Raw genomic sequence first — 27,681 nt, 5'->3', positions numbered from 1 at the left:
ATGGCGAGTGAAGTAACTAAGGCCAGATAACACAGTGGAGAATGTGGGAAGGACAATGGGCAAACCTGCGAAAGGAAATATCTCTGTGATCAGTAACCTGAAATTCACAAAACCACTTGTAAGAAATTGCATATCTTAACAGCAAGGATGAACAAACCCCTTTAAATTTGAGGATTAATTGGCAAGTGAAATAAATGATCTCACAAAACTCATCTGCGGGCGGGGGGGGGGGGGGGGGGGGGGGGGGGGGGGGGGCGGTACGATTGAATGGAGGTTTGATTGGAATAACAGGTACAAGAGACTTGGATAAAAATTTATTGAAACATTTTATGAGAACTTCAAAGCAAAACAAATAGTACAAGAAAACCAAGAAAATTCAATATTTTATAACACAAAATATACCTTCATTTATTTATTTTAACTCTCGGCACTTTCAAGCTGTAAGCATAAAATTTCCATTCCTTTCGACTCACCAAGTTCCCCACCCTCCCCCGAAAGCTTCTTCATTACTTTTCAAGCAACAGGTGAGCTTGTGTATTTTTTTGTTACTCTAAACTGTAAAGACAGTAGCACTTTAACACTGAAACAATGATAAAAGCTAAAAATGGCACATCTTGTACTCTACAAAGGTTTTGTTTTTAATGTTGGAAGGTAACACATTACTAGGTAAAATAGTGGTAACAATGCCGGCATTCTGATTAATAGGGAGTTGTACTGAAATGGGTATGACTAACAAATAAAGGCTTGCAGCCTTATATACAGATGTATGTACAACAACAATAAATTAAAGAATAATTTCGAGTATTCTAATTTCAGTATATTTACACGTTATCAAATAATTACATAAATACTTTATAATAGTCTCCGTTTCCTTCTGTTATTGCATATATATGAAAAGCAGATTGACATCTACAACCCAGCTACCAATGGTGTCCTGAAACTCCCATCTTCCACTTTTCAGCTACTTTTTGTCGCTAATCCGGGAAACTCGATATGATCAAGGCTCTACGATAACATTAAAAAACGAAACCAGATAATACGTGTGTGACATGCAAAGCCTTGTGGCTTTCGGCCATCACCATCCTATCAGGGAGAGCTGCTCCTGGTTGACCGATCTTGTTTGCTTTCCAGTCCACTGACCAGGCGCTGGATGTTCTGAAGCTCGCTGGACGTTTCTTTCTCTGAACACTGTTTCGGAGACAGGGAGATGGAGCCCGAGGAGAGAGTCGAGGACCTGCTGTTCAGCTCTGATCCTGAGTCCAGGCCCGCTGATACGGGGCTGGTCGCCATGCTGCTGACCTTAGCCTCAGCTGGGGTGGACATAGACGACACAGCGGTGGTCAACAAGCCACTACTGTCCATTCCTGGCATGGAGAACGTGTAAGGGTTGTACCTCAAGCGAGGACGGACGGCGTTGAGGAAGGGGTGGCGATGTAACGAGGATGCGATGGATGTAGGGACTCCAGCGGGCATTGAGGCCGCAGCCGCAGCCGCCATATAGGTGTAAGGGTAAGGAAAAAGATTACCAAACGGTGACATCGCAAGACCCTGCCAATGTAACAAGAAAAGTCGTATATAATTACCGAGCACACAGGATGGATCAAACTGCATTTCTGCATTTAACAATAAACTAATGTTCCAAGATTCTAAAGCAAGATAATGTAGACTTCCTACAGCAGCTTGCACTAATGGAAATTAATGAATGAAACCTGGCACCGGGCAAATGCATAGCAGCCTCAGTGAAAAGGCACGCATTTGGAACATTGACCATGTGCGGGTGGCTCTTATTAAAACTAAACATGAATATCACCATTATTTACTCACTGCACTGACCACATTCCAGTGGACAAACGTGAAATGTTCAGTGCAGTAAAATGTACACTGTAAGATATACATTGCAGAAACACAGCAAGCTCTGCATCCAGCTGAGTGTTCCAACTCAATGGCCCATAGGATGGCAGAAAATTCACAACAGAGGAGACCGCTCCACTATTTATGATTGTGCAGGTGCATTTTGCAAATTATTTTTTATAAAGAGAAAACGTGTATAGTTTTGTCAATTCTTAATCTTTAAAAAAAAATAAAAGTATCTTTAGGTTCTTCTAGATGGCATTTAACTATTATTATAAGCATAGTTAAAATGCTGTGGCTTAGTTAAAATAGTGGCTTGGTTAAAACAATCAAGCTGATTTTGAAATCTGAGTCCACATGCAAGAGGGATTGTGGCAACAGTGAATGTTTTAAAGAGGCGTACCTGTGAAGCCAGGACATGCTGCTGGAGGTGATAGGGTAGAGCTGCCGCCGCCGACCCGCCGGGTAATCCCTGCTGTGATGTAGCCAGGGGGTCCAGACTGCCGATCCCGCCTGTGGACGCCGACATGGAGGCCAGAAGATGACCCATACCCGTTGCCATATTAGGGAAAGCCCCACCCATAGCGAACTGACCAGGGTGCAACAGAAGGGGGTGGCCGGCACCAAACGGGCTGAAGAAGTGCTGACCGGACAAGTTGTGAGAAAAGGCGAAGTTCTGTAAATGTCCATGGTTCAAGTGCGAAATGCCATCCGTCTGCACGGTCAGAGGTGAATAGGCATATTTATTCACCGCAATAGATCCGTCCCCTTTCTGATGGTCTCTGACTGGACTTTTGATCCCCGATCCTTCGCCATTATGAGCGACAGTGCGGGACGAAGTATTTGTCGGGCTGTGCTGCAAATCCGCTAAACTCTTATCAGTCCTGGCGCTATCATGTCCTCTGCTCCTGCTCCCCGTGTCAGACGGGCATTGGTGCGGCTTGACAGAACTGCGCTCATCTTTCCGCTGCTCGGGAACCGTGGAGAATTTCTCTGAATCCGTCTCCCCCTCGACCGGGTCATCCTTAGTATCCATATCGCTCTCTTCTCCATCGCTTTGCAGGGCACCTGGAGAACAGAATATTTTTTTTTTTAAGTGTATAATGCGGTGAAAGCAAATCTAAAGACGGTCTAAAGCCATTTTTTCCTTTAACAACCCGTGGTGCCTTGGCGCGGTGCGAGAGTCCCGGAATATCAGGGCCGAGTCAAACCGCAATGCAATGACAATACGGGGACGGCGGACACGAACAATCCAGAGAGAGGGACCCGACTTCTCTAGTTATATTTCTGCACTGTTTCTTCTGAACTTTTATTGGCATGGTTAAGCACAAATTCGATACATCCAGTTATCTGGTCTCGGTTTGTTTAAAATCCCTATAAATTTGCAGTGTTTCCGAAATATGTTTTTAGACGTATTCCAGGGGAACGGGGTTTTGTCAGAATAACACTGCGTGGTGCCCCTGACTTACTGATGGTGTGAGGTGATTAGGATCTTTAATACAAACATCTCCCAAATAATGGGCGAGAGAGAGAGAGAAAAAAAACACGGACTTAGTCGCGCTTTATAAAAAAGAGCAAACAGGCCCCTTGTGTAGCCAGCAAAATAATAACCTTTTAAGTTGGCGGTCCCTGGAGTGGAAGCAGCGGGAGAGACGGACGGAGCGAAGCATTTGAAAGTGGCCTGTTCGTTGGATGAATCGTCCGATGTCCCATTATCTTTGGACCCTTTCTGCTGCTCTTCGTAAACTCGCAACGATTGGATTGCCAACTGTTTTCTGTTTTACATTTTAAGAAAATGAACAATGACAGCGATTACAATCATTCAATAACTGCTCTGTTTATTTCAGCCTGGAAACCGCACACATTTAAATCATCAACAAAAAGTAAACGGTGATTTCTTATGATTACCCCCCCCCCCCCTCCCTCTCCCCCTTCTCAGTTTCTTCTCGAAATTAAAGTTCTAAAATGACACTAACCAACGCCAACATCAAAGGGTAGGAAGATAGTTACGACTCTGTCTCAGAATGTAACGAGCAAACTAACAATCCATAATCTCGCAGTCTGCATGATTGATATTGTAACACCGCCACGTTAAATATCAGCAAGATAACTAGACACACGCACGGACAAAATAGACTTAGACTGAACCAATCTCACCGTTTCTCTCTCCTCCCATTCCCCGTGTCACGAAAGCCTTTGGCAAACGGGTTATTGTCGATTTTTAACTGAGTTATCTAGACGTAAAAAATATATATATATAAGGTTCAATTCTTCCCCGTGTTCTGCCACACAACACATGAACAGCAATTCTCAGGCTCAAGGCATTGTCGGCGAGCGTTTTACACGAAGGTCAGAGACCAGACACTGCGTGAAGTTACTGCTAGATTAATATTTTAGTTTATTACTAATTATGGCCAATCCACTGCCGCATTGTATTCGACAAATGGCAATGCACCAACAGTTGAAAGACAACTTATTTTCTGTCACTACCTGATCCGTTGCTACAACATTTCCTACGTTTTAATTGTGCCCCAGGTATTAAATACAAGGCCAAAACGGAACACAACCGAACAGGAAGAAGACATCACGGTGGGAATAGCGATGATATGGTTCGCATTATTTTTGCACAGTGACATAAACTCAGTGTTTCAATGCGGAGTATTTATATTATTAAATGAAGATCTTCGGTACAAATCACATATCTGCCCTCAAATAAAAACAAGCTGCTTTCACGATAATCGCGAGTGTGAGCTGGTGCAAGATAAGCAGGTATTTATGAGTGAAGATGGCCTGGCGTCGCCTTCATAACGTGCCCTCTCTTTGACAACAAAGTCAACACTAACGTTATTGTCACATCGTTTTCATTTCAATGGGGGTAGAGAATTTAAAGATCACTGTCATTTTAATAATGGGCTGGAGATAATATTCCAGGAGAGCAAGAAACCGAAACCCCAAAAGTCAGGAGAAGAATTTGGTCATGTTTGGCTCATGCCAAGTTAGTAATCTTTTCATAATTTGCCTTTATGCTATCTACATGCTCCTTAAAATGACGCTCCTCTCAATCAACAAAGCGGTGAACGATAATGATTCAGGTCACCGCAATATTAAGGATCTTAATTTTTTTTAAAAACCTGTTCAGTTAGAAGTGCGATGTTGAGGTAGATACTACCAGGAGAATTTGATATTATTTAAAACTATTGGTATAAAGTGCCCAGCTGCAATTACAATTAATCGACCATCCTGATAAGTTTGATACCTGTGCAAGAACAATATACCACGTCAACGTTTTGACTTAAGACACTATGCGGTTCGTCTACATTCATATAATTCCCAAACACAGTGCAAAATGTGCCACTTGCTTTTAAACGACTACATCTTGTGACCAGTTTGGAAATCTATTAAAGCCCACCACTTAGTGGTGCAGTATTGTTCTAATGGCACGACCCGTGCAAACGTGTGCATTCAGAAGAGTTGTCTGTACTGGTGTATAATTTCATCCATGTTACAAAACAAAGCAAAAAATCAAATTACACCACATTGTAGGCAGAATATTGAACATGCAATCTTGTAAATGTAATCACTACCCGTCGTCTACTATTAAAACTCATATTGGCCAATATAACCTAAGATGCGGGGAAAGAGAAGTGTTTCACTAAAGCTCGGCCTTTTTAACTTTCAAGCCTAAATGGTGTTTTATGTTACTGAGCAAACCCAATTCAATCTAACAAGCTGTTTTTATACACAAGTTGCGAACTGCCATATTTGTTTACTACTCACCTTATCATTTTGATATGCAGTTACAGCTATGAATTCTGTCTCTGGGAAAACGTAGGTCCGGAAAGTACTGTAAGGAAGTTTCAAAATGTCGTTCGCACGAACAATGTGAAATCTAGGTTGGTACTTGTGCATGGAATTCAAAATCGTCTGAGGAGAATAAATCAAAGAATTATAATTCTTAAAGCGAGCTCAGCTCCACAGAGTCTACCAATGCTCTCGATCTTGCCAGACTGACCCTCGGATTGCTGTTGCTAAATTTAGTGTAATATCATTTTACTCTTTGAACGCACACTGCTCATTAATGGTTGTTCAGCAATAATATATACTAATGGCCAGTCATTTTTTCAACATGAAAGGACAGATTTCAGCAGAAATGTAAATCTCACCATCTGCGTGAACTGACGGCGAGGTAACATCAACAGTATAGCCTTCCCCACAGCTTAAAGTGCTATCAAAAATCAAGCGGGCTGATATATAAATATTTTTCCTGAATCTATTTCTAAATATATAGTTACACACTCTTCTGCATCCATTTTTCTTTCCAGAAATATGTACTTGTTCGTACAGACACACATATGTAGCTAATCTGCATCATAATTCATAAACAAAACCACCACGTACTTTAAAATAATCGGAGCCATGGAATGAGTTAGGTAGATAGTGATTTTTAAATACGCCTACGGATTTTTTGACTTGTCAGTGCATCGCTTTTTTGAATGTCACTTTTAACATGAGTTGATTGCGGAGCTCCTGCTATCGGCATTGTTATTACAGTGGCTTTTACAGCAAGCACAAGGCTTAATTCAAGGCAGATTTAGACACACAAAAAAAAACATATTTTAAATATGTTTGCTTCGTAAGACATTGCCTATTACTTCCAGATTTACGAATCAAAGAATTAAGAAAGTTAAACCTGTGCCTTGTCACTTTTTGATTCTGGTAAAACAAATTGGCAAATATGCCCCTTCTGACCATAATACTTGCAATCTCAGATACCTAAAATGGCCGATCAACACAATACCCCAGGTTATGGGAACAATCATAAAACGCTGGGGACAAAAGTATAGGCAAAACCCCCGCATAGTCCCGAAGCCGAGAAGCGCTTGTACGTTTTGTAAATATTGAAATTATATATTTTTAATCTGGTTTACCACCTTAAACTAAGGTTGCTAAATAAACACATCATACACTGGAATGTATATATTTAAATCACTCGATCTGATTAATTGAGATTAATTCAGAATAAAATATTGAACTTACAAATCCATGCTTATCGGAAATGTTGTTTGTCAGTTTCAGCTTGTGAAAAGTGACGACTTTGGACATCCATTGCTCACCAGTAGCCGGGCTATCGGGGTGAATGTACATTCGCTTTGGCATTTCAGGGTCAGCTTTCCCAGCTACCATCCAGCGTGAGTTGTGGAATTTGTACCTACAGTCATCTGCCGCCACAATATCCATTAACAAAATATACTTGGCCTTCTTATCCAGTCCCGTGCACCTAACTTTAAATGGCGGGAACATTCTCCTGAAAGAAAACGTGAAGTTGACTTTTTTTAAAGCAGCAAATTGCCAATACCGTAACCCTCGATTGCAAAACCAACGTTAATTCCAATGCCTTTTTTTGGCTGGAGTTTAGACTCGCAGGTAAGCCTGTCCATGCAATTTTTGAGGCAACAAATCTCAGTGGTGTCACTTTTTAGAAAAGTGAAACGATACTGCAAGAGATCTGTGTACGCTTTGTGATCATGCTTAACATTAAGAAAATACTGCCGTTTATTATAAAAGGGGCATATCAAACTGTCGAAGCAATATGATTTCATTGGAGATATTTCAACTTAATTCTCGAGATGCCTATTGATTGAAATTTAAAAAATATGATTCAGCTACCCTTGTCCAAAGTATACATATATGTCACCCTGCTAACTGGGTAAGGCCGCAGCTAACATTTATGGTTTTATAATCACCGATTGGTGTCATAAAAAAACTGCGTGAGTTAAAATGTTACTCTCGCAGGTGTCGTAGACATAATCTACCATTCGCTTTCCTTCGAGATAAATTGTAATCCCTCTTGTGGGATCTACGTACTGGTTTGGGACGTTAGTCGTGCAACCGGTGCATGTTACTTAGGGTACAGCTGCTTATTACTGCCGCGTTTACCCCCCATCAAATGAATGAATAAATAAAAGTTCGCTAAGTCAGATTCTTCAATAGGCTCCCCGCAGATCACATGTGACCCCGTCCCATCACAAGGAAGAACCTAGTTAAAATAAATCCATTACAATTTGCTAAAATCAAATATTTGGCCGTGGTTAATTTCTTTCCCAGTCCGACCATCTAAAATTGTCGTATCTCAAAACCAAAAAAACAAGATGCAGATTAAAGGGATCGGAGCCTCTCGCTACGCTAATCCAATGAATAAGCGACTCCAGATATCGAGAAACTAACAGTCGAGCCAAACCGTGTCACCAAAATGGATCATTATTCAGGAAGCATTTTCAGTCCAAGTGTTAGAAACCCCCTTGTCAGATTACACGTTAAGGACATTGGCCATTTTTCTCAATTAAACATTATCTTGCGTTTTTAAAACCTACAACCCAGTAAGATGCCCGTATTATCTTGTGCCACAATTACACGCGAGTGGGTGTTTTTTTTAAATGTATGATTTCCAGCCGGAAAGGCTGGCACTCGTTTCTTCGATGGATAAAAAGCGCTGTACCTTCCAGATTTGGTGATAACCATTTCAGTGCCGCGTTTGTGAAACTGGTCCCACAAATCTTTGGCTTCGAGTATAACTTTTGGGTCGTCTTCCACTTCTTCCTCGGGCTCCAGAGTCTTAAGAGGCCTCAGATGCGAGGGCTGATGGCCCATTGCCGACACAGCGAGCCCAGCCTCAGCTGCGCTGACAAGCTGATCCACAATGGGCTTGTTAAGTACGCCCGGGAGTGTTAGCGAGGCCGCACCGCTCGGCTGCAGTGCGAGTGCCGGGAAGAAGGAAGGCTGATGTCCCAATACAGCGCTCAAGGCAAAGTCCGGTGCCCGGTGAGGTAAGAACGGATGATAAGCCATACTCGTCCCCGGAATGACTGGCTCTCTCATCGGTAAATTCATCCACTCTCCAGATCTCTGTCGCACGATCACTTATAAGCGGGGCATTTTTGTTGATAATATTATTGTTTCGTTTCTTCACATTAACAGAAAGTAAGACTGGTTGACGGTGGCAGAGCCGAGACGCATCTCTCCAAACAGTCCACTCTGATCTTTCTCTATGTGTGTGTGTGTATGTGTGCGTGTTGCGAATAGCTGAGCCCTGTTGATTGGCTATTTGACGCTTTCGGACCAATTGTGTGGCTCCATAGGCGTGGTTTTGACAACTAAAGCCGGGGATAGATGAGTTATAAAAAGAAGGTGTCGGAAACTGTAACGTACAGCGAGCATCACTACTTCAGCCGTGTGAATATGTCAACATCATTATGGGAGGGGGGGGGGGGGGGGGGGGGGGGGGGGGGGGGGTAATGGAGTGGGCGATAACCAATGGGAGTGCCTTGGGCCGCCTCAGGTGCCCTTTACGCCACCGAGTACCAGGAAATCGACAAGAAATCATCTGTGTTCACAAGCAAGCCGGGCTCGGAGACGGACTCCTAAAGCTGAAGTCAATCAGCGGTTCAACCGACCCCACTGCCCCATCCATCCCTGCCGTTACGTTACGTGCTTTTGCTTCCGAAACATCACTGCTCCCTCCTCAACAATCTGCAAATGCCAGCTTGGGCCATTACCGTTTTATTTATATTCAATATTGTTTTTCATATATATATATATATATATTCGTTTTGTGCTGCTTTGCCCTGTTCCCCGGGCCTCTGCGGCAGAGAGCGATTAGTGTGCTTTCACAAAAGCAAGCAAGGCCGCAGTGCTTAGATTTTATTTATTTATTGGCCACGCTTTCAAACAACAACGAAAAGCCTCATTTAACGAGGTGATTTAATTATCAGGACATGGCGCCTAATGGGCTGCACTTGCTAAAAGACCAAGGGCTCTCTCTCTTCTCTCTCTCTCCCTCTCTCTCTCTCCCTCTCTCTCTCTCTCTCTCTCTCTCTTTCGCTCTATCGGAGTGCTGCTGCAAACAGATTTGTAACTGCTGAGCAATCCCATCGGCTAAACGCACGGAGATAGGAGCGGAACATCTAAAGTGATTAGATCTTGTAACATTGCATTTTGGACGCACATGTTTAAGGGCGCTCGGCGCCAGCTCGCTGACGTCGAGTTGTAACTACCGTCGCGTATCACTTTTCGCTTTAAAAAAAAACCCAAATATCGCCTCCCTGATCTGTGAGTATACCCTGGCGAATAGCTCGCTCTGACCAGCACCATCCTCCGCGGTTGTAGCCAACGATCTAACGTCGTTTTATTTGCTTCCCGGTTTTGTTTTGCTCTCTGTCTCCCTCTCTCTCTCTCGCTCTCTCTCTCTCTCTCTCTCTCTCTCTGCTTCTGTGGTGTTGTGAGCCCTTTGGCTCCTTCCTTCTGCCGCGGATGTCTAACGCACAGCACTTGTCTGACCTGTGGAGAATTGGATGCCGTCAGGGTCTCTTCAAGGCGAGTTCCCCTGAACCTATGCGTTGTGCATTTTTGTTTGACATCTTGACAAAGAGAGGTCCTGCTCGGATCTCTGCTTTCTTTAACTTATAATCACCATTTAAACATTCCATATAACAGTATCATTGCAAAGAAAAGAGAGATCGGGTCGTGTTGGGATGTAGTCTTTACAAATTGATTATTATTTCTAGAATATCGTGTTGGAAGTGAGTCAGTCGAAGTTATAAATATCTATGAAATATGCGCTATAATGTAACGTTTTAAAACGTTTGCTCTAACTTCCGCCAATTATGGCTGACCTCCCAGACTAAGCACTCTGGAGACTCATATTATGAAGCGTTAGGGTGGACTAATCTAGGATCAAAAGCAGGAAGGTGCGAACTCCCTTTGTCTCTCCTCGCCCGACTCATTCACCCTCCCGTGTGTGATAAATCTACACTGGCGCCAACTCGGTATAGGATGATTAATTTGCGAGCAAACAAAAGGGAATTGATGGCTAGCCATCTTAGTTAAACATTCGCCAATACCGCAAGCTACTTGTTAGCCGTCAGAGCTTTAAACGTAGTAAGTGCACTGATGTGAAAATTAAAATGGGCTTTGAAAGCATTTACGCCAGCACCAAACGGCTCTGAAGTGGCTGGGCAACCAGACACCTCACTTCATTAACTATATGCAGACAGAGCTATAGCTCGAAATGATACAGAGGTTTGTTGATTACTGTTTATCTGAGGGAGCGGTCACGTTTACATTGGCAAGTTTCTTGTAAATATTCTGTTGGTATGTGTGAGGTCCAACCAGTGCCGATGACATGCTTATTCCTTCCGAAACTTCTCAGTCCATTCGCGAGCCATTACAATCGAACCGAACGTGTTGCTAAATAAGTTTACACTGCGGCCGGCGCCTTTTGTTATTCTGCTGACGGCCAGTTGTAATGAACTGACCGCTATTGTAATCCTATATCAATGCAGGTGCGAGATATACTCTAGCGTGTGGCGGTAATCCAAATATTAAAATAAACGCGAATTCACACCAGTAAAAATAACTTACTTTTAGCACCCGCGTAATTGTTGCAAAGTTCATATTAAACAGATGACCCGCCAAATTATAGATGTATTACATGTTATCAACGTGTATATGTACGCCATGTACGCTGGAAGTCTGAGAAACTGTTGCAAGGCAACAAAACAGATATAATCAGCACATTTGTTTATACTACATTGGGACGTCTGTCAATAATAATTTATTGTAGATATTCTCTACCCGTTGTCCTTTGAAATAACTATTTTTCATGCACGTACTTCATGTTCTGCTTTGAACTAAAGGCAGCAGTAATGGCTGTTGCAACACATTGGAGCGGCATCTGCCATATTGCATAATAAATGGCAGTTTGCATGCAACTCGGAGTTGGCCTTCATCTTTGAACGTCCTTATTGTTGCCGACTCCCAGTGCGATCTCACTTTCTGTCTTCAGTCTGTTAATCTCGTTGTCTTTTTCAGGCTCCCACTGCCCTTCTCGCCTTTTACTGCACTTTCCCCCTTCCCCTTATCAAACCAGCCCCGTTCATTGTCCAAGTGACCACACATCTCCCCCTGCTATACGCCTGCTAATCGTTGTACTCGTGTGTATCCTTCCCCCGACAACTAAACGCTTCCTGGTTCTTTCCAAACGACGCTGTAAAAAAAACTTCACAGTTATGATAAAGTTCATGAACTTAATTTCTAACTTCTGCGAGAAGTGTTCTCCTCGGGGTCGTCATTAGAAAGAAACACCGCTCGATCCGAGCTCGCTGTTCTCTTGACAGCCACTTCAATTATCGATCCACCAATTTAGTGGCAAGGCACGAATTTTGTCCCAATTGTCAACAGTTGTCTCACGTTCTCTGGAAGAGTCTGCTGCATTATTTTTGGGCCAGAGACGGATGTTGACGCCAGCTGGTTTAAGCCTTTCACAAACCGCCGAACGTTACGTGTGATCATCAGTTTGTCAATTTTCATTTAGGAACATGTTTTCTGGCGAAATATCCAAGTAGCCTTTGGATAATGCCCAACGTCCTTTTATCTAAGCATAACAGTCCTAATCACGTTTTAAACCAAATCATGATTTGGACATTGCGATGAGATGACAGTCGAAAATATTTTTTTTTTCTTGTGGAAATTTAACTAAGTGGAGTTTCCGTGCGTAACTTATTTAAGGTAACTAACTACTGTATCAATGCTTTCTTTGTGTGCTTTTTGCTACAGAACCGCTGTGCAAAGAAAGGGCTGATACATTAAGAACTGCCGGCAACATTATTGCTGATGCGTTGCCCGTAGATCGTGTATGACAAGACCTACCACTTTAAACGGCAAGGTGACTTTTTTTTAAATCTCATTTTACCATCAAATTGTATTTTAAAGTCGCACCAATCAGCTTGTGTTGAAATTCTTAGATTGATTTTTGGAAGGTAAGTGGTGACAGAACTCACACACGCACACAGATGCAGTGAGCATAAAGTAATCTTTTGCGGTGCTTTCGTCATGCGGTGGAGATTGAAGCAAACCTTCTCTGATACGCATTTGGTAATGTAGTTACTAGCACGGGGCAGCTCAGAGGTACACATGGCATTGTAGGCATTCGCTCTCTTGGAACTGACAGCAATTATTGGTGATTGTTTTTAACTAAGCAAATTTTAAGCAGATGTTTTACATGCTATAGGGATCAATAGATGTAATTTTTTTTTCGACGGGGGTGTCTCGACTCATCTTACAACAAAAAGGCGTAATAAGTGCAGAAAGAGTGACTGGTGTTTGGTGTGGGTTTACCAACAATAATTTGTGTGATTTTTAAATAGCTAACTTATTTTTTTCATTTTTTACCTCAGTAAAGTGCTTTGCCAAATGTATTTTGCAATTTTGTTTTCAGATAGCAACGCTTTGTAATTGCATATTACTTGGTGGAGTTTGCCTCTGATTTCAGTTCCACCAAACACTTTACATTTTTGTCTGTTCACTGAATCACCCTGCCTGACACTAGCAACCGTTTTCAGCAGCTTCTCACAGAAGCTTCGGCAATTAAACCTTGCCGATGTTGAAATATTAATCTCCTTCTGACTATTGCATGTCTGGAAATGTAAGCAACCAATCCAATTGAGTTGAAGCAAAAGCAAGGAGCCCCATATCCGAAATGTGTGCACTAGATCTTAGCCTGTGTAAGAAAAAAATATCAAATCTATTTTATTCCAATTACTCATGAGGTCTCTTGCCATATATTACGATCAAGATCATGTTATTTAAGCCTGATGCCCTGATAATAAGCAAGAATGATACCTTAATCAAACCCACCCTCTGTGCTCTAACTGGTGAATAATTAGTAACATGGTATCAACACTGATAAATATTATATATGTTAAAAATGTAAGGAATAATTGCTCAAGTAAAGTTATTGAGGCAAGCTTATCTTGCAAGTGCCTCCTATCTGTGTAATTTTCTTATCCAATAGAATATGAGTTTAATTAAAGAATTGACCATTGGCTCCCCACCAGCATTAATGTCCTTATTCAAGGAAGTAAGTTCATCTTACTTCCCAACATATAATGTAAATACCATATAATCTTGAAACTATTTGTCAACAGCATGATGAAGAATGCTATTCAGATATTTCTGAACATATCCATGCACCAAAAAGCTTGCAATGGGACTTGTTACATGTCTCATTCAAATGCTTCCTCTAGACAGGTAGCATTGTTCACTATTTTGACATCTGTGGTAACACTGCATTACCACTGGTATTCTTTGTAGGAAGCTTTGCTGCAAAAAGTCTGACATTTATTTAAAAAATGTATAGACATGGCAATGAAAGGTGAAACCACTAATTTACTTTTGCCTCGTGTAAGGCGATGTTCTAACTGTATTTAGTTGGATGATATCTATATATGAACAGTGGAAATATATCTTAACCCCCCCCCCCCCCCCCCTCTCTCTCTCTCTCTCTCTCTCTCTCTCTCTCTCTCTCTCTCTCTCTCTCTCTCTCTCCTCTCTCTCTCTCTCTCTCTCTCTCCTCTCTCTCTCTCTCTCTCTCTCTCTCTCTCTCTCTCTCTCTCTCTCTCTCTCTCTCTCTCTCTCTCTCTCTCTCCTCTCTCTCTCTCTCTCTCTCTCTCTCTCTCTCTCTCTCTCTCTCTTTATCCGCTCTCTCTCTCTCCCTCCCCCCCCCCCCTCTCTCTCTCTCTCTCTCTCTCTCCTCTCTCCCACCCCCCTCTCTCTCTCTCTCTGCCCCCAGTCACCACCACCCCCCTCTCTCTCTCTCTCTCTCCTTACTTCTGTCCATTTATTTACAATGTTGTGATATGTGTTGGTCCTTTATGTGTTCCAAGCACATATGGGAATAAACTGCTTCTACCACTGTGACACCATTTGACATTGCTGTAATTGTTGCAATGCCCATTGGCGCAGCTGAGGTAGAATTAATGATAATTAATTAAAGGCAAAACCAACATACTAAAAACGTACTTCAGATATTTTTATGTAAAAGATTGTTGCCGCATCCTTTATTAATCCTCTGCACATCATCAATGAATAATTATTGTATTTGTTAGAGTAAATGGCTAAGAATATGCAGCACATATCAAACAAGTTCAAAGTGAAAATATATGTTGACTTAATTAATTCAGAACAGTTTATTGAAGTGAGATAGAATAAATACAGAAGACAGACACAAAATGTGGGATTTGTTTTTGTCTACCATAATTTGAAGAAGAATAAGACTGAATAAGTGGATAGCATCAAATATAACATGCTGGTTTGTTTAATTTGTTTGGATAAATATTACCCAATCTTTGTTTTTTATAACTGGAGCGAATAAGCAAATAAACGTACTAATCTGCAAATTTGGAGCATTTCTCTTTCTTACCTTGAGTAATTAAACATTAATTTTATTATAGTGCCTTCAAATATCAACAGGTAGGGAAATAACATGCATTTTGAGAAATCCACAAATAATATATCAAGTTTCATAAATATGGTATAATAAATAATGAAATGCTTGGGAATATTTGAACAACTTGTGAAATGTTAAATAGTCTTGCACAGAGATTTAAGATGCATTTTAACCAGTTGTGGCCAGAGGTGGTATCTGGCTGTACCCTGAGAGACTTGAGCTGCCTGGATAATTGATGCAATTTTTTTCTTTGCACCTGATAGGCATGTTGTTCCGTTTTGCACTATTACACCGAGTTTACCGAGTAAGCCTCCCTTCGCCAATTTCAATAATATAATCAGATGATTGCAAAGATTTAAATAATTCTAAGAAAATGACTATAAACAGCCAGGCCCAGTACAGTTCATTCCTGATTGTTTACATTTTGACACCGCCTATCTCTTTTCATATCATAAGTACTGACGTTGGAAGTATATTGCAGCGCTTTCACCGAGCGAGAGCAGAGTGTATCACAACTTTATCAGTTGCTACTTAAATGCCGTTTAAGTCACCACAAATGTAAATGAAATATGCTGCTAACATGATTTGCCCGCGCTGTGGACCCGATGCTACCCCCAACCATTAAAAAAAAGGCAGAACACAAATAGGACGGTAATTCATGTGCTTTAAGTAAACATGCGAATATGATCTAAACGAGCCTTTAACTACAGTCTCACGCTCACAATGCAAGTAAGCAAGAGGGCGCCTGGCGTGAGCAAGGGGTGGAAGGGGACGATTGTATACCTTTGGTGACCATTAGCTACTAATTCCCAGAACGAATTAGCGCGCGTGCTGAATATATTAACACCATTAAAAGACGGTGCTAACTTTAACAATGAACTACTGAAGCATCTGTATTGTGCATCAAGTTGAAGTGTTAAATGCAGTGGGGGAGAGGGAACAGGAGAGACGGGTGAAGTTAGGAGTAATCTACCTGCTATCATAGATAACTTTGTGAAACCAGGAAGGGGCCTTTGCCGGAATTTACACGCCCAAAACCCACGAAGAATACCCGTTGTGCCCCCCTTTACAGCACTGACCATCAATATCTTTCTTTACGTAAATTGTCTAAAACAATGTGATCTGTGCGCGCCGCATTGTTTGTTGCAGGGCGTGTTGATAGGATTTATTAAACACAGATGATCCTCCTGTTTTTTTTTTAAAACATGCGGAAAAGATTTACAATTCACATAATTGCAATGCACTTAGGTCCATCATCACTCGGCAGGTGTAAATATAGGTCGTTTAGAAGTGTGACATATATAACTGCACACTTCTTAAGTGCATCAGGTCGCGGTGTGTTGCTGAAAAGAAACACCTCGATTCGAGTTTACACGGCTAAAATAGTTGTAGCCAGTGAGAACAAAAGCATGTCACCGTCATATTAGGAAAAGGTTAATAATGGGTTTTTTTTTTCTAGTTGAAAGGAATGCAAATATTACCCTGCAAATACTAAAATGACATTGGAACTATTTCCACTGATTCGGTGATTTTAAATAATATATTAAAATAATATCTCAGGTACAAATGATTGATAAACGGGAATATGCTTGCTTGGGTAAATTGGGGGGTGGGGGGTCGCTTTAAATCTCCTGATGCAAAGAACAGCTCTAGAATATCCTGTGATACCGCGCAGGCCAAATTGCTCCCTTGAGAAATAACAGCCGCCTATCGCTTGATGGCGCTGTCTTGAAGTTTCCTGTTTTCTCAACCCAGAATTTCACAAGCGAAAGGTAGATTTACTTCTACGCTTAAAGAACCATTCCTGCCATTAGTCTGAAAAAAAAATATTCATATCCGATCACAATAATAATGGATTTTTGCAAAATATTCAAGTTTTGCTTTATTTTTACCCAACTGTCAATTAAACATGAGCGAGAAAAAACAAAAATAAATAAGCACTCTCATCTAGCTACTGTCCCGTGTGCACTGCCCATATCAGGCGTGCACTTACGGGTTCTAGTTTTAATGCAAGGGCTCATTCTATACAAAAAAGTTCACCCGAAGTTCACTTTCTGTGTTGTAGGTTCGCCTTTCGCCAGTGTGACAATAATTTCCATGGGGCTATTTAGTTGCACCGATGATATATGAGCGTCAATCAAACTGATTAATTATATTTTTCTAACCGTTTCAATTGAAATGTTTAAAGTAGAGGCTGGCGGCTTCAACACCTCAAATTATAACATTATAATTAAACCTTCCATGGTTTTCATAGTTTGGAATTCTGACCAGCAACAGTTTCAAAGATAAGTTTTAAATCCCACCATTAGTGAAGTCAGGCTGCGACTACACGGTCATGTATTTCGTCCTGACGTGCTTGTTTTTTTTTTGGTAGGATTCTTGTGCATTAGAAGCAAAACTGATCGAATAGCCTACGTAATGTCATTTTCGTCGGGTTAGCCTTAATCAATTCAGAGGTCGTGCGCTCTCAATCTAACGTCAGGGCAGTCTGGAAAATCTATTTTATAACGTTAGACTGGCCCGATAGCTGAAAGGGTAAAATAGAGAAAAAAACATTTTTTTTTTGGTCTCAGTTTCCCCAGTGGTGCCTTTCTATCACTGTAACCTCGCCACGAGAAATGATCTTTTGAAACACATTCTGTTGTTTCACCCCCTCCTATATACAGATAAGCTGTCTGTTAATTAGAACATGCGACATTCGAGGCAAAGCTGAGTTTGAAGTGTTCGACTCATATTTTGTGCTAATTAAATGCATTAGTATTGTGGCTCATAAGGCATATGTAACATAAATTATACTTTATATTCGTATGGTTGAATCTAAATTATCTCCGTGTTAATTAGATTTGCTTCAACTGAAAATTGTTTGGCTGTACCGGATATTATCCGAATGGCAAATCACTCTGCTGTGTTGTGTTTTGACCTACCCAGCAAACAACCACGACATTGCTTTAAACTTTGAGCCCAGACACGAATCCTATTATCAACGCTTCAAGTTAAAGACCGAGGCAGTGGGGGAAAAAAATCTCTTCACGGCCTTTTGCGCGAAGAAGAAATGCCCTAATAAGATCAATATAGAGAGGGAGCCAAAATCTCAACAAAGGTTTACTGGAAGTCTAACGACCTCTGACATACATTGCACATTAATTGGAGACTATATGAGAAAAGGTGGGATTCCAGTTAATTAGTAGAAAATGAATAACATTGAACATTATATGATGTGTCTCCGAGTACCGCTTTGTTAGTGCGGATTTGGGGATCAGCTTTTGTACAGAACAAATTGGATGTGAGTAGCGTGGTGCACTGTTACACTGTCGTTTTGTACATTGGCGACAGCTTCAATCCTGGGAAAAGGTAAAGGGATCTGGGCGATCACGGCCCTCATTATCTCATGCCTGAGCACATCTTTGAGAACGATTCATAATCAACATCGGCACTCACAACGCTCGCACTCGTGGTTATAGTTTTCTTTCAACGCAAAGTAACTTGATTCAAATAAAGACTTTTTGCAGTTTAACTGCAATAAGAATGTTGCATTTCTTTTAACCTTTTATTTCGCCAACTACTCATTTCTAGAGCGTCAAAATATATATTTCCCCCAACGGTTTTACGTAGTGGACTTGTAGCATAGTTAGGGACCTTGTGCCCTGATACGTGCGGTGTTTGTGTCGGAGATGTAATTAGACTCTTGTTTGTAATACAACACTAGCAAAGGTCTGGTGCAACGTTTCATGCTTTGCTTATCACAATGTAGTATGGATAAGGTGTGATCAATTTCAGATAAATGCACGTGGGGGGAGGGGGGCAGTTCCACCGGGTGGGATGTGTGGGTGCATAATGTGGGGAGGGGTGCCGTGATTGAGGGTGGGTGGGTGAGGGAGGAAGGGTGAGTCGATGAACATTGTGAGGGAGAAATCAGGTCACACTAATGGAAGAGACAAAATGCTGGAATAACTCAGCAGGACAGGCACCATAACTGAATAGAAGGAACGGGTGGCGTTTCAGGTCGAGACCCTTCTTCGGACTAATGGACACCAGTCTTACCAGCACAACCGCTTAATTGAATATGTATAGGATTTTGAAATTAGTCAAATGCAACTATTAGTCCGCATGAATCTTAAGTTTAAAATATCTGATTACTTAAAAATTCAGTCGACCCATACGATAACAACAATAGTTGAGAATCTAATAACGAGCGTGATAAATGTTAGAGACATATAACTTTATATAAATGAACGTTGTCCTAACGACAGAACGCTAAACTGGCTTTAACTCGGGACACTATTATGAAAGTTACTTTGTGTAACTAACTGGTCCAATACTGAACTATCTCCGATGTCAAAAACCAAAAGAAGACAGAAACTAAAGTTAAAATAATTTAACAATAAAATAATGATTTATATTGGAAAATCATTACTTTTAACGCTACTTTTTTTTCATTCAAGCTAAATAATCAAATAAAAGGCATCAGAAAACATTAACCACTTCAGTCTTTTCTAGTTGGGAAATGGTGTGCACAAGAAAAAAAAGGAAATCATTTTGGATGGCAGCATGAAAAAGCGCATTAACTCCAAATAAAGAAAATTAACATTTGGATTCTATAAAGTGAGTACTTGAATTCCTCGAAATGTTACTTCCTTTTTATTCTGCAAAACAAAAACTCTTATCAATCCCATGTCTTTAAAGAACAACAAAAATCTATCCAACGCTATATTAGCAAGAAGGAAAACAATGAGTTTTACTATTGGTTGTTAATGTGTCATTCCAGGTAAAAGCGGGTGATGGGTTGCACAGGTAACTGGTCCTAGGTACAACCGGGCCGCATTTAGCAACGCTGTCTTTCCCATCTAGGCAGCGCCTTTATTATCACCATTCGGAGTGCGTCTCGTGATTAACGTGTTAAAAATGTACTCGTTTCGCTACCAGTAATAAATGAGATTAGCTTCAGGTAAGGACCCAGGGTGGAAATGTGGAATGTCAGCTAGATTTACACCTGTCCCATGGCTCGAATTGACAGCACTATTGCCTACAGAGATGACCACTGGTGCCAGTCTGTCTGGGACTCATCAGCCTTACTTTGTAAGTTTAAATTGACGAGATGATCAAAACAACTTAATGACACGCGTATCGTTTTATCACCAGAAACTAGAACAACGAAAGAAACTAATATTTGTGTTTAAATGCGTGCCACAATTGTGTTATTTTGCCATAGTTGGTGAATGCTAAGGGATGTAGCTAAATCATTATTACCAGTAAGAGGGCGTTTGTTTCGACAGCATCAATAGTGATCTATGTTAAAGCTACCCCAAACAAATAACTCGTACACAATCACCCCAAAGCTCAGATCATTGGACAGTTCAGTGACAGATATTAACCAGACGCCAAAGGAATCCTGTTCAACTACAGATCCAAAGGGTCGCATCTGTTGTACGCAGTGCACACATTCCCATTTCGCAAGGGCTATTACCATCCCGTAAGGCTGCTGAAAACATTCATCATATTGGTCAAAGTGGAGCCAGGCCACTCAGCCACCGTATTCACACACAGGTAGCCTAATGATTCCATTAGGCGAGACCAGACCGTTCCGGATCAGTAAGCGCATGAGGGGCTAGAGAAACTAATGTACCACTGTCACCGTCGTTTAAGAAATTCAAGAAAACAACACCCGACATTACACCATAAGTCTTCACCAAACATTCTGGACTTTTCTTTTGACCAGCGCGAGTAGCCATAATCTCATAAAACGCTTCATATTTATTTAACTGCTTTACACCTTTTGAAACGTTCCCTTCAAATATTTACCAAGGCACTCAAATTCGAAGACAGCTTGCTTTTCCACGAGAACGCGCTGAATGATTTATTTTCAAGCTATTTTTCAATAAATGATATGTCCTCGTAAATATCTGGTCGTTTGAGAAATGTGTTCCCCGAAACCCATTTCCAAGTACCTTCGGCCGATCCCATTCCGACCAAACTCACTGCTCACCACTTTCACCAAAGCTTTGGAATTTTGCAGCGATAAAGATATCGTTCCTGTAATCCTAGTAAAGGCTGGTCTATTTTTTCTGGTAATGTCACTTGCTGATCCACCTATACATTCAATACAAATGAATATTTATACTCACACGACTTCACTGTTTTATCACTAATTTAAAGGGCGCTTAAACAGAACAACCAGTAATCTACCGGCTGGCGGTAAACCAGTAAATAAGAGTTATTCAGCTTTTAAGGACTGATAGTTAAAAAAAACAAATGCGTATTTTACTTTGTTCATGAAAAGGGGCTTAATTTATAATTTATTTTTATATAATATATTAATTAATAAAAATCAGTCTACAATGTGTTAATGATGAATTCAACTTAAAACAAACTACCTTAGAAGTTCTGTGAACAGAAAAACGAATGAAAGGTTTATAATTCACGCCACTTGCATAAATTGGAGGTATATATATATATATATGTGTGTATATCTGTGCATGTGTATGTGTGAATGGGGGCGAGCGGAAAAGAGGCAACTGCTATAAACAAACTGACCAGCCACATATATTTTTGTAATAAATATCCACTACATCAAACATGCCCACAAAAAGTGCGGTAAAGTTTATCGCGAGAAAACCAGAGGAAACGTAAATAATCTATAATTAATAAATATCTTGATCGGGAATTTGGACGGTTTTATTTCTAATATTTGTCTCTCCAATAGAGAAAAAAAAATCAATCAGCTCCAATTATTATTTAGCTGGAGAAAATAGTGTTTTCAGCATATTGCATATCGATGAAACAGTTACCAATGTTTCCATAACTGTTGAATGTGCTACTAAGCCAGCAACCCTGGGCTTTTGAAAAATAATAATAGATAATACTCCAATGCCAAGATTGGATGTGGCAGAGCTTACATTGTATTGTACACTATGTCGTGACCAAGCCACATTAAAGGGCATAAATATGTAATGTGGACAAACCTAGGCAAAATCGACCAAGTATTCGCAACTTTCATGCTTGTAGAATTTTAAGTGAAGTGTTGATAATAGATTCCTAAAAAGTAGAAAAAAGCCATTACGAAATTGCCTCTTTATTAACTGATCTAAAGAAATGTCTTCTTCAGCCTGAAGAAGGGTTTCGGCTTGAAACGTTGCCTATTTCCTTCGCTGAGTTTCTCCAGCATTTTTGTCTACCTAAAGAAACCCTTGTTGTGGTGTTGTTTTGATTTAAAAAAAAAGATGAACACGTTTCGACCTACTGATCAACCGCGGAGTTAATTTATTAATATGATTTTCTTAGCACCATTTTGACATAAAAACATTCACTTTTAACATGTATTTAGTTCTGCAGAAATTGCATAAAAAGGAGCTTTAAAGAAAAACACTAAAGTTGCAGTCCGGTAAACTTCCTCAGGATGTAATTGTATCACTCCTGCAATCAAGATCTATAACACACACAAACACAAACACAAACACACACACACGCAAACACACACACACGCACACACATACACACGCACACACGCAAACACATACACACACACACACACACACGAGAATGCGAAAGTACTTGACTATAGTCACATTCATGGCTTCTTCGCAGATATGCAGCTTGTTACTGTGTTCCTTGAGAACATCAATGATATAAGTGACCAGCCGTCAGTTATATATATTTGCAAGTGCCGTATTTTGTCTTCTCTGCCCCGCGCCTCCATCCCCAGCGCAATTAGAAGGACATCTTACAAGGACAAGGACATCTTACTTGTAAAATTAATCCAAATGTTTTAACTTTCGCTATTTTGAATGGTATAACTATCAAAAAGCGATGGGTGTACTTTCTCCTAAATAATTTAGAATACCACGTTCCTATCAGGAATACAGACCACGTTTTGGTCTTTGTTGAAATGACATAGTTATATCCGAAAGGAATCTTGCACCTCTCAGTTCTGACTCATAAGGATTTCGACATCTTTAACCAGAATATTTTAACAAAGTAACTAACATGGTGTCATCACCTAAGTCCTTCTGCAGATCGATACGTTAATAAATTGAAACAAATGCAAATCAACTGCTATATTTTAATGTCAAATGCAACTTATTTGCTTAAGTGTTTATTGTTCCAAGTAACATCAGAGCGTTGTCCTCATTCGCCGCTAACGCTTGGGAGTGTAGGAAGGAACTACAGATGCTGGTTTATACCGAAGATAGACACAAAATGCTGCAGTAACTCAGCGGGGCGGGCAGCATCTCTGGAGAGAAGGAATGGTTGACGTTTCGGGTCACATCGTTACTTTTTTTTGCATATCATTAATTCGTTTCGTCTGTATTTCTATATATCGCTGTCTATATCTCTCGATTCTCTGTCCCCTGACTCTCAGCGTGAAGCAGGGTCTCGACCTGAAACGTCGCTCATTCCTCCCTTCCAGAAATGCTGCATATCCCGCTGAGTTACCAGCGTTTTGTGTCTATTTTCACCGCTAATGCTAACTGTAGTTTTTTCTTGTTAAGTATTCTGGGGAGAGTTCTGGGCATTTGCGTACGAAGAAATACCGGGGGATTCTTTATTCAGTACAAGTCTTTATTTGAGGATGGTCATTTCAAATGCTTGCAATATTGGTCACAGAAAACAGACAACTGCGGGTATGTTGCTATATTTGTGCTACTGTCTAGTCGTAGCAAACTCCGCCCTTCCAGTCTGCTGTAAGGCACCTCCACACCTTGCCACCCCACTCCGCCCTTTCCCCCTCCCCCCACTGCGGGGAGCTGAAGATAAGAGAAACGCAACACGCACGCTTCACACCATCCCACTAGATAAAGTGACTTTTGTGTTGGCGAATATGTGGGAGGGACCAGGGCCAGGACACGAGTCTCGACAGAGTGCAACATGATAAGGCAATTTCAACACAACAAATTAAAATCCCGCCGTTTAATCCACAACTTATTAACTAGAACAATCTATTCAACGCCCTTACTTGAAGACCAACGTCGAGGGCCACGGTTTTATTTGTGTGTATAAATAACTCAAATCTGCAAAGAAGCCCAACAAAGTGAATAAATCCTACACGTTATTGTGAGTGGACATTGTTAGAATGAACCTTTGATGTTTTATGTTTAGCGGGGAGTAAACATGTGGCGTTTTAAAATCATAAAACAGCCACACTCAAAGTTTTCACTAAAATGGCTGAAACGCTATCACTCTGGGGGTGGGTTGTGAGAAACATTTCATTTTTTTGATTTTGTTTCTTATATTTGTTTTGTTTCTTGTATTTATCAGGGTTTAAACTTCCTGATTTTGAAATTGACAGTGGAGGCATGATGATCGTTGTCTTGGACGCGCAGTTCAAAGTTACAAAGGCGCATTCAGTATTTCTCCCTACAATAGGCGCCCTATTTGGTAAGAATCCTCGGTAGGCGGACCGGTAACTTTGAAGCTATGCATGTGACAACAGCAAACCTCACGGTGTCGATGAAGTAGTTAATCGAGGATAATTAGAACAGGGACAAAACCCTTTTTAAAAGAAGATATATATTAGAGAATGCAACTGGATATAGTTGATGGTAGGGAGGGAAAGGGAATCAGAGAATGTGAAACGAGTTACTGAAGGCGAACGTGAGCGGATGAGAATGCACAGGCTAGCAACAGTCAGGCAGGATGGGAGATCATCAAATTTGAATTGATGTGAATCTTGGCTACGAGAGAAATCTACACCAGATTCTGTTCTGCCTCCCTCTATTTGGCGGCCCGTCCCTTCAACGCACGTGGGTGGGTGCCCTGTAGTTTAGAGGATATTTGAAGGTAGCCCTGGAACGTGAAGGGATAACTCTGGGGTCTGTTTTGAGTGAAATCACCATAAACATTGCTCCCAATTGAAACTAACCAGAACCGCCATTCGGATTCTATACTTAACATCATATTTCTAGTTGATATAAGATACATAGCTTTGACGGGTGGGCTTCCGTCTTTGGTGCCCTACACTGCGTTGGTTGGCAGTAATCCCACCCCAATTCGCATTTGGCTTTTGCTACTCGCTGCTATCCCATTACTCGCCATGTTTACTTTAACATATTTCAATTTCAGGCCCAATTTCTTCTACTCAGCAGCCAGGAATCTCTCAGAAATAAGTTGTTGAGAAAATGTCATGTAAAGTATGACTCGTTGGGATATATAATACACGTTCAAATTGGATGGAGTTAAAGGTTTGAAACTCAACTCAAGGAAACAGTACAGGGAGGAACTGCAGACGCTGGCCCGAAACGTTGCCTATTTCCTTCGCTCCATAGATGCTGCTGCATCCGCTGAGTTTTTCTCCAGCACTTTTGTCTACCTTCGATTTTCCAGCATCTGATGTTCCTTCTTAAACAATAGACAGAAAATGATAGGGTAACCAACGGGTCAGCCGGCATCTCTGAAGGAAAAGAATAGGTCACGTTTCGGGTCTGAAAATGTCGCATATTCCTTTTCTCCAGAGATATTGCCTGAGTTACTCCAGCATTTTGTGTCTATGAAAGAAATAGTACTTCGTCCTTAATATGTAGTGAATTTGGAGGGGTGGGGGTTCAATTATATCAAGCTTTTAAAAGGTTTCGTGTCAAATGAGAAGCTATCGCAGAAGCTTGCCGAATATGTGTTATGTACCCGAAACATAAAGTACCCTCTGAGCTGTCTGCTTTGTGCATGTAATTCTGTGATATTTTAATGCACGTCGTTCAAGTAATCGGATGTTGGAACTGGCACTTAAGGGTTCCACTAACCATTCAAATCATTATTAAACCATACACAGATTTAATGGTCTCAGCGGAGAAAACATAATTTGGCTGACCTTTGGGACCCTCCCGCCGGCGTCCCTTCCCCCGTCCTCTCATAAGACGGAGAGAGAAAGAGAGAGGGGCAGACTGGGAGACAGGGTGTCAGACATGGGGATAAACAGAGACACATAGGAAGAGAGAGGGGTTGACCAGTTTAGACGCAGTGAAGACGTCGTCGGGCAGCAGTTCCTGGCTCCGAACTAATATACTGTCCAATCAATTATTAACTGCCAAACTGGCTCCAGTGTCCAATTTGTGCGATCCCTCGATAGATTTCTATGTCAGAAGTCTTGTGCCACTGAAACATCACTTTCATATATTCCTCACCTCGGTATAAAATTTCATTCCATAAGAATGAAAACTAGATTTTTATTAAAGGGTTGCCTTTTTACCCACGGTCGGTTAAACTTCATAACACCACGAATTTTGTTGAAGCTATTAGATGGCGTCGTTGCTGTAATTCAAGAACTGATGAATTAGAAATTGTTATTGCATTAGCACGGTTCAAAGATGGAAACGTGCTTGCCGTGGGTTTTGCACTTAGGGATTTGACTGGGCATTCGTTGTCTTTTCATGCAAGTATTTGGAGGACGACCTGTGCAAGACGGAATCACATTACATCACAGATATCCTGAACCAGTTGTCGATTGCATTGCCATAATAGCAAAGGAAAGGTTTATAATCGTTTCTGAAAATTGATCTCCGAGTCACGATTTTATGATTTGTTTCTCTAACAACTGGCGATGTCGCATAAAAATGTAGACCCTCTGGGTTTGTACTAATGGTTTACTGGGTAACACAAACACATCAGAAATGCAATGAAGTGTCCCGATTTCATTGATTCATTGGTTCTCATCTAGTTTTTCCACGGAGCCCCGACCGTTAAATGACATCTGCCATTCACTCACTAGTAAGACCTTGACCAGGGATGTTTCCTCAGTCGTTTCTAGTCACGCCTTTGATACACAATTTGTTGTGAATGCAGTTTCGGCTAATTATCATAGCGACGTGCAAGCTTTTTTTCCCCTTCATCGTTACAACCCTTATCACCCTTTAACTTTTAAACGGACTAAAATCAGTATTCCAGAAAGTTGGCTGTCATCCGCCCAGAGCAACGGTCTATTCTTATTAACTCGACCACTGCCCCCAAGCAGTCCTGGGTTCAAGAGTAAGGATAACACTGGGAAAGTATGGGAAAACGTGTGCGCGGGTCGAATCAACCTCGTTTGATCGTCCACGCCCGGGATGTGAAACAGAGGTCACACATTCGCATAGCGAATGAGTTGTGGTCGACAACAGCAACTGCTGGAGTTTCCTAGACATACAATACCCCCCTTCTCGCCTCCTGCGTTCTTCACTGCCACGATCGGCCCCCCTGTGTCTGTCATGCTTTAGCAATATAACTGATGGGTGTTTCTGTGCAACACGAAGCCGCCTGCCCCGCAAACAACCGTCTTGCCTACAGCCACCAGACTCGACGGCATCGCCTTGAGAAAGGATGGTGCGTGGCTTAGTGCAATAGTCGTCAGTGGCCCAAACATGTTTTTTGTTGTAATAGTTCATTGTGTTAAGCCTGATAAGGTCTCCACAACATAGAGAGTTGCAGCACGAAGTACAAGCAAGTCCTTTGGAAGCAATTCCGAGTTGGATTTTCCTACACGTCTCATCTTCCCTTAGCCTTTCCACTTTGGCGAACATTTCAGATTATTGTAACTAAAATCCCATGTACCAACTTTAAAATAATAATACATTGTTAATATCGTT

The 27,681-nt window shown here is 41.2% G+C and overlaps 1 protein-coding gene and 1 long non-coding RNA gene across 4 annotated transcripts in view; one reads left to right on the top strand and one right to left on the bottom strand.

Moving 5' to 3' along the window:
• Positions 1–301: 301 nt before the first annotated feature.
• tbx3a (T-box transcription factor 3a) lies at positions 302–9,048 on the bottom strand. The gene is made up of 7 exons (XM_055655600.1): positions 8,348–9,048; positions 6,889–7,156; positions 5,629–5,775; positions 4,009–4,085; positions 3,463–3,626; positions 2,255–2,919; positions 302–1,548 (listed from the first exon to the last, which is right to left on the bottom strand). The coding sequence occupies exons 1-7, from the start codon at positions 8,737–8,739 to the stop codon at positions 1,087–1,089; spliced, it is 2,175 nt and encodes a 724-aa protein (XP_055511575.1). The 5' UTR covers positions 8,740–9,048; the 3' UTR covers positions 302–1,086.
• A 98-nt stretch (positions 9,049–9,146) lies between these two features.
• LOC129709317 (uncharacterized) overlaps positions 9,147–27,681 on the top strand; it is a 35,828-nt gene continuing 17,293 nt past the window's right edge. For 2 of the 3 annotated variants that reach the window (XR_008725496.1, XR_008725495.1), the window contains exons 1-3: positions 9,147–9,957; positions 12,463–12,571; positions 24,386–24,505. This is a non-coding gene — a long non-coding RNA (uncharacterized LOC129709317). Of the gene's footprint in view, positions 9,958–12,462; positions 12,572–24,385; positions 24,506–25,189; positions 25,587–27,681 lie in introns of those variants that run through there. The other variant, XR_008725497.1, reaches the window with a different exon arrangement.

Source organism: Leucoraja erinacea, chromosome 25, assembly GCF_028641065.1.
Source record: "Leucoraja erinacea ecotype New England chromosome 25, Leri_hhj_1, whole genome shotgun sequence".
In the NCBI taxonomy this organism is placed as follows: Eukaryota; Metazoa; Chordata; class Chondrichthyes; order Rajiformes; family Rajidae; genus Leucoraja; species Leucoraja erinaceus.
This window is presented reverse-complemented; position numbering and strand designations above follow the sequence as displayed.